The 14,956-nt window shown below is 31.8% G+C and overlaps 1 protein-coding gene across 1 annotated transcript in view; it reads right to left on the reverse strand.

The window, feature by feature from the left end:
• Positions 1 to 14,956, reverse strand: part of LOC114328338 (uncharacterized) — a 336,316-nt gene that overhangs the window by 94,829 nt on the left and 226,531 nt on the right. Inside the window, exon 4 of the mRNA XM_050656916.1 lies at positions 6,679 to 6,714. Coding sequence (XP_050512873.1) covers positions 6,679 to 6,714 — 36 coding nt within the window. The remainder of the gene's footprint in view (positions 1 to 6,678; positions 6,715 to 14,956) is intronic.

The raw sequence follows: 14,956 nt of genomic DNA on the forward strand, positions 1-14,956 counted from the left end.
ACGACATAAAGATAAAAAGAGGTGTGCGACAGGGATGTATATTGTCCCCATTATTGTTCAATACATATTCAGAGCACATTATGAACCTAGCGCTAACGGACATAGACGAGGGAATACTTATAAACGGAGAACGATTGAACCACATAAGATACGCTGATGATACTGTCATTTTTGCAGACAGTCTTGAAGGTCTGCAGACACTTGTCTCCAGGGTGGCAGAAGTAACTAGCAAGTTTGGGCTTGATTTTAACATCAAAAAAACCAAATACATGGTTATAAGCAAAAATAGGATACCACCTGGTCAATTACTAGTTAACCAACAACCTATAACACAAATCACCAACTTTTGTTATTTGGGTGCAAACTTAAATGAACAGTGACACCAATCGACAGAAATTAAGATCAGGATCGAGAAGGCAAGATCAGCCTTCGTCAAAATGAAAAAAATCTTTAACAGCCACGATATAAAATTGGAAATAAAAATTCGTTTACTAAAGTGCTACGTATTCTCCGTTCTTTTATATGGCGTGGAGTCATCGACCTTAACTGAAGCATCACTGAAGAGACTCGAAGCATTTGAGATGTGGTGCTATAGACGCATGTTGAGGATTTCCTGGATAGACAGAGTTACCAACGAAGAAGTTCTACATAGAATGGGTAAAGAGCGCGAACTAGTCGTAACCATAAAACGTCGCAAACTGGAATACCTGGGCCATGTAATGCGCAATGAACAACGATATGACCTACTTCGGACCATATTTCAAGGTAAAGTGCATGGGAAAAGAGGTCCAGGACGAAGAGAATATCCTGGCTGCATAACCTGCGAAAATGGTTTAACTTAACCACTCCCGGACTTTTCAGGGCAGCAGTCAACAAAGTCAGAATAGCCATGTTAGTGTCCAACATCCGTAACGGATAGGCACCATTTTCTTCTTCACGTGCCATATCAGAATTATCCGACGTTGGCGATCACCATTGCGAAGGCTTCTTGATCTTCTGCAATATGGAATAGTTGTCCTGCATTTGATATCCGAGTCCACTCACGAATGTTTTTTAATCAAGAAACTTGTTTTCTTCCTACACCTCTACGGCCCTCTATTTTGTCTTTAATGATCAGTTGTAATATTTTATATCGACTTCCCCTCACTATATGTCCCAGATAAGACATTTTTCGATGTTTAACAGTCTTTAGCAGTTCTCTATCTTTGTTGACCTTCCTTAGTACTTCTTCATTAGTTTTTATTGCTGTCCAGGGTATCTTCAGCATCCGTCTATGAATCAACATTTCCAATGCTTCAATTCTGTTCATAATCGATACTTTTAGCGTCCACACTTCTGCACTATACAAAAGTACGGACCAAACATAGCACTTGACCATTCTTTGTCTTAGTTCTAAACTGAGATGATTATTGCAAAGAAATGACTTCATTTTCGTAAAAGTAGTTTTAGTCATTGCTATTCTACGTTTTATTTCTATGTCTGGATCTAGTTGGTCCGTTATCACAGTTCCCAGATATGTCATTTTGTGAACTTTCTCAACTTGGACTCCGTTTAATTGAAGCTTTGCATCGGGATGTGGGTCAAGTCACGACTAAACACTAAAAATTTGGTTTTGTTTGAGTTTATTTTAATGCCCATTTCCTCTCCTACCTCGTGAATACGATCAAGCAGAATTTGGAGACCTTCAATATTATCTGACAGAATTACTGTATCGTCTGCATATCTTATCACATTAAGTAGTTCTCCGTTGATTTTTATTCCATATGGCTGTCTCTCAAGTGCCTTTTTAAATAACTGGTCCGAGTAAACATTAAACAATGTTGGTGACAAAATGCAACCTTGTCTGACGCCTCGTTGTATGGAGATTTCATCGGTGTAGTTATCTCCAATTTTGACCGTAGCAGTTTGATTCCAGTACAAATTTTTAATGACACGAATATCTTTGTCATCTATTCCGATATTTTTAAGTATTTGCATTAATTTTACATGCTGTACTTTATCGAATGCCTTTTCGAAGTCCACGAAACATGCAAATACATATTTTCTTTGATCACGGCACTTTTGTAATAGGATGTTAAGCGCAAAAAGTGCCTCCCTGGTACCCATAGCATTTCTAAAACCAAATTGGGTATCTTAGAGATCTTCTTCGCATTTGCGTCTAATTCTGTTGTGAAGTATTCTTAGGAAAATCTTAAGAGTGTGGCTCATTAGGCTAATTAATCGATATTCTGAGCATTTTCTCGCATTGTGTTTTTTAGGTATTGCGACAAAGATGGATTTGAGCCAATCTGTGGGAATCACTCCGGTGTTATATATTGAATTAAAAAGTCTTACTACTACTTTTATGTTATCATCCTCTATTAGTTTCAGCAACTCAGTTTGTGTATCATCTGGACCACAAGCTTTTCTAATTTTAGCACTATTTATAGCGTGTTCTACTTCGCATTTCATAATTTCTGGGCCGTCGGTACAGTTTTGGTAGAATTCGGTAATATTATTCCTATCATCTTCAAACAACTCTGATATATACAGTTGCCATTCTTTTCTTATTTCGTGCTATTTACAATAATTTTGTTATTACTGTCAACGAGCACAGAGGGAACTCGTTTTTTAAATATGTTACTTACTTCTTTTAGTTTTTTGTGCACATTAAACAAGTCGTGTCTAGATATCACATCCTCCATTTCTTCGCACCTTTCTGTCATCCATTTTTCTTTGGCTAATTTGATCTCCTTTTTTATTCTTATCTGCAGGTGTCTATATTCTGTTTCATTAGATTTGATCAGTCGTCGTTGTTCCATCAATTTCAAGATGTCGTCTGTCATCCATTTATTTTTCTTGATTAAGTTTTTTCTATAATCATTGTTTGTGGAGATTTCGTTAACTTGATTTTTAAATTCACTCCATATTTCTTCTGGATCTTCTAGTTGTTCTCCGATGTTTTTTATTCTATTGTTAAATTCTTTTTTAATGTTATGTTTTATGTTTATATCGTCAAAGTTAAGTACATTGGTTTTTGGTTTTTGTCGCTGAATTCGTTTTAACCTTAGTTTAATATCTGCTACAAGTGGTTGATGATCAGATCCAATATCTGCCCCAGGAAATGTAGTGACTTTCTTGACGGCATTTCGGAAACGCTCATTTACAAGTATATAGTCTATTTGATTTCTTGAAGACTCAGGGTTACTGCCATCATCAAATGGGGCTTTCCAAGTGTATAGTCGTCGCTTGGGTAGTTTATACCAGGTGTTTGCAATGATCATATCGTTTTCTTTACAAAATTCATACAATCTCTGTCCTCGATCGTTAGGTTGTCCAAGACCATAAGGGCCTACAGTCTGACCTCGTCGACCTTCTCCAATTTTTGCATTGAAGTCGCCTATAATATATAAAATTTCGTGTTTATTAAGTTTCTGCAAGATGTCTTGGATCTGATCATACAACTTCTCGACTTCATCGTCATATTTTCTATCTGCAGTCGGGGCGTAGATTTGAAGTATGTTAGTTTTAAATGGTTGAGTATTTATTTGGAGTAATATTATTCTATCCGACACTGGTACGAAATTGGTCACATATTTACTCAGTTCTGATGTTACTAATATACCTACACCATTTTTGTGATGTGGATCTTCTGTGCTGTTACCGAAATAATATAATACACTTCCGTCCTTTTTACAAGTTCCTGACTCTGACCATCTCATTTCGCTGATTCCCAGTAGGTCTATTTTCATTTTTTTCATTTCTTGAATTGCGTTGTCAAGTTTCCCAGCCGCAAATAGACTTATAACATTCCATGTGCACATTCTAAAATTAGATTTCTTTATTTTTAGGATTTCTTCACGAGGTTTTCGCATGTTTACGACCGGAGAGGCCTCGTGGTATAAACATGTTTCTCCTCTCCTGCCGAATCTTGGCCTCCGCTTTCCATGATTAGTAACGGTTTGCAATTGAAGTGTCAATTCTATGGTGATTTTCCTGGGGGTGCTCTATTAGCCGTTAATGCAGTGGTTCCCCTTTGCCTTCTGCATTCTTATGCCGTTGACCATTATTTGTTGATTCATCCGCCTTCGGGGCCGATTTCTCAACCCCAGGACAACCATAGGCACCAACCAACCCCATAGGCACCATAAGAAGAAGATATTGTCCACCACCGGAAACAACAAATAATAAACTGGTAATTACAATCTTCTCAGAACGCCGATTATGACGAAACTAACACCAATTGTAAATAACATTCCAGTGATAGGTTAGATAGATAAACAAGGTCAAAAAATAAATTTTTAAACATATTTGCAATCGAATTCTTATTTCTGGCGTACAAAATACGCCAGCGTGTGTAGTTAACGGTTAAGTCCTCTTAACTACAGCCCCTTCAAAAATAAGCACTTTGAACCGATGAAACTTACAGACATTAACGACACATACACGAATAAAACAACATTGAAGTAAAATGGATTAATTTCATTTTTGATGCTAGTTAGGGGGAGACTACCGAGTTTTTCTGACCAAAAAAAAAGAGACTAACCTTATTTTCAGCGTAACTTGCTTACTTTTGATGTTATAAACTTTTTTAAAAAACAGGTATACATATTTTTTAAACACTTTAAAATAGTTGTAATGATTATTCTTCAAAAAGTGCATAATTTTTTGGTTATTTCACGTTGAAATAATTCACTTTGAAATTTGACGGATATGAACCTATTTTTTATTAGCTAGAACTTTGTTTCTACGAGGTCTAGAGAGTTCATGCATACATCATTTTTTTCAGTTTTTAATTTGCTAAATTTTTGATAAAAATGTTTTTTCAATAAAATACTTACTTTTTGAGTTATTTGTCAAAAACCGCCTAAAAACGTGTTTTTTTTGTAGAAAAATGAAGGTATTTACTCGAAAATAACTCTAAAAGTATTAACTTGGTGAAAAAATGCTGTAGAACAAAAGGTGCTTAGAATTAGACGTTTTATCCATTTCCGAACTTATTTTGAACATATATTTTTCACCCCTTATAAGGGGTGAAGCTTACCCCCGGGACAAAAGCACACAAAGGCCCAAAATCATTTTTATTCTTTGACATGTTATCTATGTGTTTGCCAAATTTCATGTCAATCCAAGCGGTGCTTTAAAATTTAAAGCAAAAATCGGGATTCAATGTATTATGAGTTGCTAACCGTTGCTAAGGGCAACCGACACAATAAATCACATTCGTAATGAAAAATAAATCTCCTCTACATTTTAAAAATCATTTTTAATAATTAAATGTAATTTTCGGTTAAAATAATTTTTATTTTAAGATAATATAAATTTTTCTTTAGTCAATGACTGTGAAATAATTTCTTAATTATTATAAATAAAGTCGCTACGATTTAAGAAAACAAAAACAATTATCTGGGCTTCAGTTGGTCGTAGAAAATTTTTATTTTGTTTTGAATCGTTACTTTGTCTTCAGCAACAATAACCTGCAAGTTAAACACTCATAGGATGTACAGGGGCGGCTTCAGTTCTAAATGTTTATAACGAAATTTGCCCCCTTATTTTCAAACCCGAAATAAGAGGTTGAAAAATCTTATACGCATTTATTTACATCACAATATGAAAATATAAGTCTTTGGAAGGAGACTGGATCGTGGATTAACTCTCTACGATTTTTTTTGAAAAAGTTATAGCCTTCGACATTTGACCCCTTGGGATAAATAAATTATAATATCTAAGCAACAAGTTCACCAATCAGGCCCTACAATTTTTTTAGGTTTGGTTTTGAAAGATCTTCATTTTAAATTCTTAAAAAAAATACATAAAAGTTATTTTTATAATAAATAATGCAATTGCAAAAAACGGCCATTTTGGACCTTTCGCAGGCTATTTTGCAATAACGTATTAACGAAATTAAACTTACCATAGCTCAAATTGTAAGTTTTTTAATTTACTACAACTTTCTATTAAAAAATTTTCTCTAAAATGAATATCCTAAGCTGCAAAATTAAAAATCTTTAATAATTGCAATTTTAACAAATGAAAAACGTCGTAAATAAAAAACCGCACAAAATTTTTGGTTACATTTTAGTCGAAGTTATTCCTGCCATCGTTCTTTACAACACCTGGTAGGTTTCAAAAATTCCTGAATTATATCACGTTTTTTCACCCACAGTCTGGGGTAAAATCAAAGTACATGATGTGTGTACGTATAGCGTTAACAGACCTTTTAGGCCCATTTCTGGATGGATAATTGGTTTTTCAAATTATTTAACTTTTAGTATTTGTGTATGTGATTTTAATTTTCAAACGTAATTGTTAAATCGAGTAACTGTTGCTCTCTTAATTTGATTACTTCCGGTAAGTACCTATTTTACACAAATTTGATAAGTAATATTTTTTAACCAACAAATTGTCATTATACTACATCAGTGTGGTTATAGTTAGGTCGAATGGAAACTTATTTGTTTATTTTTGAGATTACTGTTTAACTTCTTGTTTTTTTTTTAAGTTAGTTATTATCTAATTATTACCACTGACAGTGCGTATCAATGATATTACACATCGACTTACGTTACACTTATTGTTTTGATTTAACTTGTTTGAAAATGAATCATGACGGTTAGGCAAAGATAAAATGGAACAAGTATATTCCAAATAATTAACAGTGACACTCTGTAGTATAAACTGAATATAAAATATACTCACCGGGGTAAGAGATACGCCATCATCCTCGTCTGCCCCCTGTGAACAAAACACAGCTATAAACAAAAGCACATCGTGTATAAATTAGCACGGTTTGGCGATAACATCAACACAACCTAAACGGGTCACTCTTACACATTTTTTATTGAAGAATTGTGGCACGACATGTCAAGGTAGATGGCCGAGGAAAGAATTAAATTAGTGTTGGTTTGAACATTATTTTGCTAGTAATAAAAATCTAATTTTACGTGTTTCAATACAGTGAGTTTTGTTCATGTTGTTAGAACTTCATTAAAATTTCCTATGCAAGCTTGGAATGTTTTTTACCAAAATTGTAGAAGAGTTTTCATGTTGTACAAAGTGTTAATCCTCTTAAAAACCAAACATAACGCATATGTATGTCAATTTAAATTTGTTCCCGTCACGTCAAAAAATACATTAAAAGGAAATTTGCAACATTAATAGGAAACTGTATAAGTGTAAGGTAAACAAAATGAACTAAATTTTAAATTCATAAATCCCTAATTAGGGGAGTCAATAGAGATTTTGACTTCGGAAATAATCAAACAAGATAGAACTTTTTGTAATTTGATTAAGAAATGATTAATAAACAACATATCAAAAAGTTCTACTCCAGAAGTGGGTGCTTCATTTTTTAATAAACAAATGAACTGCGAAATTAATTGTTTTTTGAAATAACTACGAAAATATAAATCTTAGAAAAAAGCTAACTTGACCATTGAAAAATTCAGAAAATTTTACACAAAAAAACAAAGATTTTTATAAAATTAAATCTATAGCCCCTATCTATAATTTTTAATGTATAACGCTAAAGTCACCCTTCTCACAAACATTGGCGCACTGTATACTAGCGTTCGGCGAAGCGCCCGGTTGAGTTATTTTAATAACTAATGGATCATCTAACTAATGGATCAAATAAAATTTTACAAATTGGACATGAAATAAGAACATTTAAGCTTCCTTACAGTTTAAAAAGAAATAAAATGTATGGGCATAAGTGCGGTGTGGGCGGAACGTGAGACTTGCATGAACTTTGTTTAAAAATGATTTAAAAATGTGTACATAACTAATACATCTTACTAAATTATGTTTCATTCAAAAAAATCTTCAAAATTTAATTCAAATTATAAGACGTTTCAAAAAATGTAATTTTTGAAAACTTCCTAGTTTTACAGAATTACTACCACTTTAAGAGGGTATTACTCATGTTTGAACATATATATTACAATTTTATAGGTGTTTTTAAAGCTTATGATGCTTATGAAGCTTAAATTCGATATAAAATAAACAACTTCTTTTTGAGAAAATTAAGAAAGAAAAAAAAATGTAATAGAAAAACCGAAAAATATCAGTTAAAAAAATTTTTTGTACAAAGTCATCAACTTTTTTTCTGTACAACTTACCTAAAATACATTTAATAACAAGCTTAAAAAATAACAAATATTAAAAATACTTTTTTGAGCTCTTATACAGTACCTATCTCTGCGTAACTTGGAACCTATTGATAACTTTTTTCATTATCAGTTTTACGAAAAAAAAGTTATTCTTTATAAAATGCATTGTATCGTATAGAATCTAAGATGCAACCATCAGATATTAAATTTCATTATTTTATACGAGGTATGTCAAAAAATATGAATTTCGCTGAAGAGTAAAGTACCTTTATATTTCACAACATCGAAAATTGTTATTAAGAAAAGTTGTTTGGAATTAAAAACTATGTTTTAATATTCAATTACATGCTTCTCATTGAAATATTGTGAACTATAAAGGTACTTACTTAGGAAATTCATATTTTTTTACATACCTCGTACAAAATTGAAAAAGTTTGATATCTGATGGTTGCATTCCAGATTTTAGACTCGGTAAAGCATTTTATGAAGAATACCTTTTTTTCGTAAAATTGATAATAAAATAGTTATCACAATAAATTGTGATAAAGTTATGTTACAATTAGAAGGATGTAATTGCATATTAAAACATAGTTTTTAATTCCTCACAACTTTTCATAATATGTATCAATTTTTGATATTCTGAAATATAAAGGTACTTTACTCTTTAACGAAATTCATATTTTTGACATACCTCGTATAAAATTGAAAAAATTTGATATCTGATGCTTGAGTTTTAGATTTTTGACTATGCCGAGCATTTTATGAAGAATAACTTTTTTTTCGTAAAATTGATAATAAAAAAGTTTCCCTTGTGGTTCCTAGTTACGCAAACGCAAACATACTGTAAACGAGCTCAAAATTTTTAAATTTTTAAATTTAAATGTCATATTCGGATTCAGCATAATCAACAACAAAATTGAAACATATTTTATCAAAGTAAAATGATGAATTCAACGATATTTTAAAATTATTTATACAAAACAATTGTTATTGTTTAAACAATAATTAATGAACAATTAGCGGCTAAATCTGTGAGTAAAACTTTTTGCCTTAACATGTATATAAACTAACAAAAAAAGTTTTAGCAAAATATAAGCTTGTTTGAATTTTTCCGAAATAATGCATGTTTTTGTTCTCTATTGACTCCGCTAAATTATTCAAAATAGTTTATTCGTTTATTTAAATGTTCAAAATGATATCTACTAACGTGCATACAATTCGTTGTTCGAAATTTGACAAACATTCTGAAGCATTTTAGGGGACTACCTATAAATACTATAAAAAATAAAGATAATTTTTTCAGGCACTACTAAAGAGGTTTTATGAGTATGCTACGAAACATGCGTTGGTTTCTTCATATTTCACGTTCAAACTTTCAATTTTGGCTTTTGACGAATAAGAGCCAAATTTCACTAAGCTATTTATCCGCTTGTATTGGGACTACAGACCACCGATCCACCATTCTTTTTGTTTTTTTTATCAGCTATATTTTTTTAGGGGTCACTTTTTAGATAAAATACACAATTTTTGAGTAATTCACAAAAAACCGTTTCAAAAAGTGTTTTTGTTTGTAAGAAAATTAACATTTTTAGAACAAAAACTCTAAATTAGTTAGGTTGTATATTAATTTCCCGTGTTATTTGTAATAAAAAAAATTTACGATTTAATAATTTTAATAATTTTAAAAAACAACACTTTCCAGGATCATATAACCCTACGAGACAGGGTCAACTTGGAAGTTAAGGGTAGGACCCATAGCCAAATTTTGGTGTAAATTGGTGCAGGCTTAGATGGAACACCCACAAGAGGATTTTGTAAATCCTAATGTCGCTTTTGTGAGAGGTTAGACTACCTTGAAAAGAGCGGCTGGTCTGGCCAATGTAACAGGAGTGGCACTCTACACGGGGTTTATAATAGACAACATGAGCATGTTCTAAGGTGGTCAATGGAGTTTTCGACCTAGAAAACCACTTTTCGACAGTTTTAGTGTTTTTTGGGCTTTATTGTTTTTCGTTAGGATAGTTGCTCTATACGTTGTGTAACTGTACAGTTTTTATAACCTCTAAAAAAACTACAAGTTGTTTTGTAAGTGTCTATCACCCTGTTGTAGACGTTGTACTTATATACTTCTTTGTACTATTGTAGAAGCTGACTTCTCTTTTTTTTGCCAACTAATATGGCCGAATAAACTCTGCATTTACTTGCTAAATGTTGGGAAGGTGTCCGCGGTTAGACAATGTGATCTATAAACCAGAGAAATCCGATCCCAACACATCTAGTGATATTGCTTTACTAGTCTGAAAACGTGATTTTTTTTTTGTTGAAAAATGAATATTTTAATTCGCAAATAACTCGAAAAGAATTGACTTCGTGAAAAAACTCTATAGAAGGAAAGTTGCTTAGAATTAGTCGATTCAACCATTTTCTGACTTATCTTGAACGTATTTTATTCATCTCCGAGAAGGGGTGGCTTTCACCCCTTAAGTAAAAGCAAGCCTGGGTTCAGGTCTCATAATGAAGTATAGGATATAGACCAGCGGCACACCCCTAATTGGAGGATCAGAAATAAAAAAAAAGCGAGCATGATAGGTGAATGGCAAATTTTGATTCTTCTTTATATTGTCAGAAGTAGTTGAAGCCGAATATGAAGTTTATTTTTATCTAGAATTGATGGAACATGTTCAAAACTCAAATTTTAAGCAAAAATGCAAAAAATCAATTTTGATGATTTTCCAACTTTAACTCGCAGTATCTTTGGTCGCTGTAAATAGTTCCTCTTGAAAATCCCTATTGTATCATCTTTGAAGTATTTAGATAACAATGAGATTTGTTTGAAGTGTAGAAATGAATAAAATATAAGTTACTTTTTAAACATTTTGTCTTCAGATTTCGTTAGATTCATGTTCACATCAAGTTGAGCGACAAACTTTTTAGTTTATAATTTTAACCAATACAGCATTAAGACATAAGTGTTGGAGAAGTTTTCTGGAAAATTTCAGGTCAAAATATATAGTAGGAAAAAAGTTATGTGACTTTATAGACGAGGGACACACCCCAAAAAACGCTTATTTTTCGAGATACTGACCACAGAGTGGTGAATGTCTAATTTTCGTCATACTTTATGTTTTTCATGGTGCTGAAAATGAGGTTTATTTTGAATTTAATGTGGGGGAAAATTGTCAAAATCGCAATTTTACTCTAAAAATAAAGAAAAAATGAAATCACGTTTTTTGCGTTTAACTCGCTACAACTCTGTTCCACTTTAATATTCTTTTCTGAAATTTTTACAGTATATATTTCTCACCTTTCTGAAACAATGTTTCAATCTCTCAGTCTTATTATAATAAAAGTTATGAATTTTTTAAAGTAAAAGTGCAGATTCCTGAATTGCAAAGTTTAATTACAAAAGTTGAGTGAAAAATTTTGAAATTTAGCTTTTTAATCAAATTTATGTTAAAACATAGAGTCCAAAGAACAAAATGTTTTATAGAAAAAAAATGGTGCAACTTTTAATTTTAAGAAAAAAGTGGGTTATTTTTTTTATTTTTGGGGTAAAATTACGATTTTGATGTTTCCCAACTTAAAATTCAAAATAAACTTCATTTTAGTTTTCAGTACCATTGAAAACATAAAGTATGATAAAAATTAGCCATTCACCACACCGTGGTCAGTATCTCGAGAAATAAGCGTTTTTTGGAGGAGTGCCACTCGTCTATAAAGTCACATATCTTTTTTCCTACTGCATATTTTGACTTGAAATTGTCCAGAAATCTTCTTCATGACTTATGTATAAATGCTGTGTTAAAATTATAAACTAAAAAGTTTGTCACTCATTTTTTTAAAGTAAACTGTAACGGTCTGATACGTTACGAAATCATTTTTGAACTCTTTAATTATTTATATAATTATTTTCTTTTGATCGCTTAATTAAATTTCTCTAATTTGCTTTATTATACTCTCTAATTTATAACTATTATTTTCTTTTATATCTTAAAAATATTTATTTTATGACGCCATACCCAACACACCAAAAACTACTTGTTAGTTTCGTGGGTTGGTAGCGGTGAATATTACTTCGTGTTCTGAGATCGTCCTTGTGACAGACGAAAAGAACCACAGCTTTCACTTTTGGTTGGAATTTCTGAGTGAGTGGCATGGGGCAAATTTAAGTCCAGTTTGGAGGTTAACAATACCTCGTTTCAGTTAAAAATGTGAATTTCGAAATATGGATCACCAAACCTATTGAGGATTATTTGGGAGAAATAAGTAATTCATCCAATGGGGTTTTCTGCATAAAATAATTGAGTCTCATGGTAACTACAATTTTTTTATTAATTTTTTATAACAACCTGTTGTCACTTTGTTTCATGGTGACATATATAATTTTTCCAATTAAATCTTATGTGTAAATTTATTCAGTGAATTTAGTAGATATCTTTTAATTATTTCAAAATCTTTAAGTAATATTCCTTCAGAGAAAATCCTAACCTTAATTTTTAGCTATTTATCTGTATCTTTTATCTTTGAATTATTCCATCATTAAGAAGTATCCTATTATTATTGTAAAGAAATCATATTTATTCTGTATTTAAATCCCAAATCCACGTCTGTAATTAGAAATTAGCACATAAATTCCTGCCAAGGTCAAATTTTGTCAAGACTTCATGTATTCAGTAATTTTTTTGTGTGTAACTAATGGCCTTTTTTTACATTTCCAAAAAACACTTTCCTCGTGTTTCTTCTTTCTTTCCTTTGATTACACTTAAGAAATTGAAGTATGTAAATGGAAATTGCTTTTGTAGCCACTCACGTGAAAACTTAAAACATCTCACAACACCGAGAGCCAACCATTAGTCACTTTGGGGGAACAAGCTTTTTGGGGGCATTCCAGCTCCTTTTCGTCTTCGTACCTGGGTCTACAGGAGGCATGGTTTTGCACCATCCTGGTGCTCATTTCCGGGGATACAGCCGCAACCTCTTTAGGAGTCGTTCCGGTTTGTTTAGGAACAATCAGTCTTGTGAAATTGAGTAACTACTGTGTTTTATATCTGACAATTGGTTAATGCATTATGTTTATTCATTATTTTTCTTAAGATTTAGCTTGCATTTATTTGGTTTTTGATATAGGTACATATAAGTTTAGTAAGTTCCCAAAACATGTATAATTTTGCGGTATTGTACGTTGAGCTCGGCGCATTTGCCCAAAAGGTATTACTTTTTATATTTCATTGTTTATTTATGTCGATTTCATGTCATTATATAAATTTAGGTTGTATTAGTTGCTTGTTTCCCAAATATTTTGTGTTCATTAGCTTATCTTCATTTATTCGGTCGATTCAAGTCGGTTGTATATTATATTTCTTCTCTTCAATTTCATTCATTAATTTTGCTTAAGTCATTAAAATATTTTCTCTTAGTCAGGCTTGCGCCTATTTATTTATATTATTAGTCATATTTTTCGGGTTTTACTTTAGTTGTACGTAGCAAGCGTACTACACTCTGGACCAAAATTAACCGGCCACCTTACAAATGGGTTATTTTTGATGTCTTATATCTCCTAAACCTGTTGTCCGATTTAAGTGATTTTTTTAATATATTATAGCCTTATTCCTTGACAATATCGTTATAATAAAATTGTTGCTAAACACGTAAATTTTCATTGTATACCGGGTGTACGATTTAAAGTGTGTTTTTTTCTTAAAGTTTGCATCACCCTGTGGAATATTCTAGCATCTATAGAATACTGAAATTAAAACCTAACTATAGCCTCATGCTTTCTCAACATTTTGTTATTTGACTGATTCGCTTATATTAGATAATAAAAAAGTTAGGTGCTTTAACAATTAGACATGTTGTTTATTAATACAGGGTGTTTTTAAAATAATTTGGCAAAGTTTTAGGGGTAATTCTGCATGAAAAATAATGACAGTTTGCTTTATAAACTTAGGTCCGCAAATGCTTAGTTTCCAAAATAGGGGGTGTTGAATTTTTTATGACAAATTGACGATTTATTTATTGCTTTAAAACCTGTTAAGATATGCAAATGCAATTTGGTTGGTTTTATGACGTAGTTATTGCATATTTTTGACATACAATTAAGAATTTAATATTCACCATTGGCGCGCATACGGGTAATATGAGCCATCTTATTACCCGTATGCGCGCCAATGGTGAATATGAAATGCTTAGTTGTATGCCAAAAAAATGTGTAATAACTACGTATTAAAACTCACTAAATTTCATGTGCATGTCTCAACCGGTTTTAAAGTAATAAATAAATCATCAGTTTGTCAGAAAAATTTCAACACCCCCTATCTCGGAAACGAAGCATTTGCGGACATAAGTTTATAAAGCAAACTGTCATTATTTTTTCATGCAGAATTACCCCTTAAACTTTGACAACATTTTTTAAAAACACCCTGTATTGATAAACAACATGTCTAGTTGTTAAAGCACCTAACTTTTTTATTATCCAACATAAGCGAATCAATTAAACAACAAAATGTTGAGAAAGCATGAGGCTATAGTTAGGTTTTAATTTCAGTATTCTATAAATGCTAGAATATTCCACAGGGTGATGCAAACTTTAAGAAAAAAACACAGTTTGATTCGTACACCCGGTATACAATGAAAATTTACGTGTTTAGCGACAGTTTTATTATAACGATGTTGTCAAGGAATAAGGCTATAACATATTAAAAAAATCACTTAAATCGGACAACAGGTTTAGGAGATATAAGATATCAAAAATAACCCATTTTTAAGGTGGCCCGTTAATTTTGGTCCAGAGTGTATTAGTCTAAGAGCTAGTGAACCCTCCGACTAACGGTCGTCCTGTAAGGCTAGAAATTTTTCTAGTGATAATT

The sequence above is a fragment of the Diabrotica virgifera genome, chromosome 7 (genome assembly GCF_917563875.1).
Source record: "Diabrotica virgifera virgifera chromosome 7, PGI_DIABVI_V3a".
NCBI classification, from domain to species: domain Eukaryota; kingdom Metazoa; phylum Arthropoda; class Insecta; order Coleoptera; family Chrysomelidae; genus Diabrotica; species Diabrotica virgifera.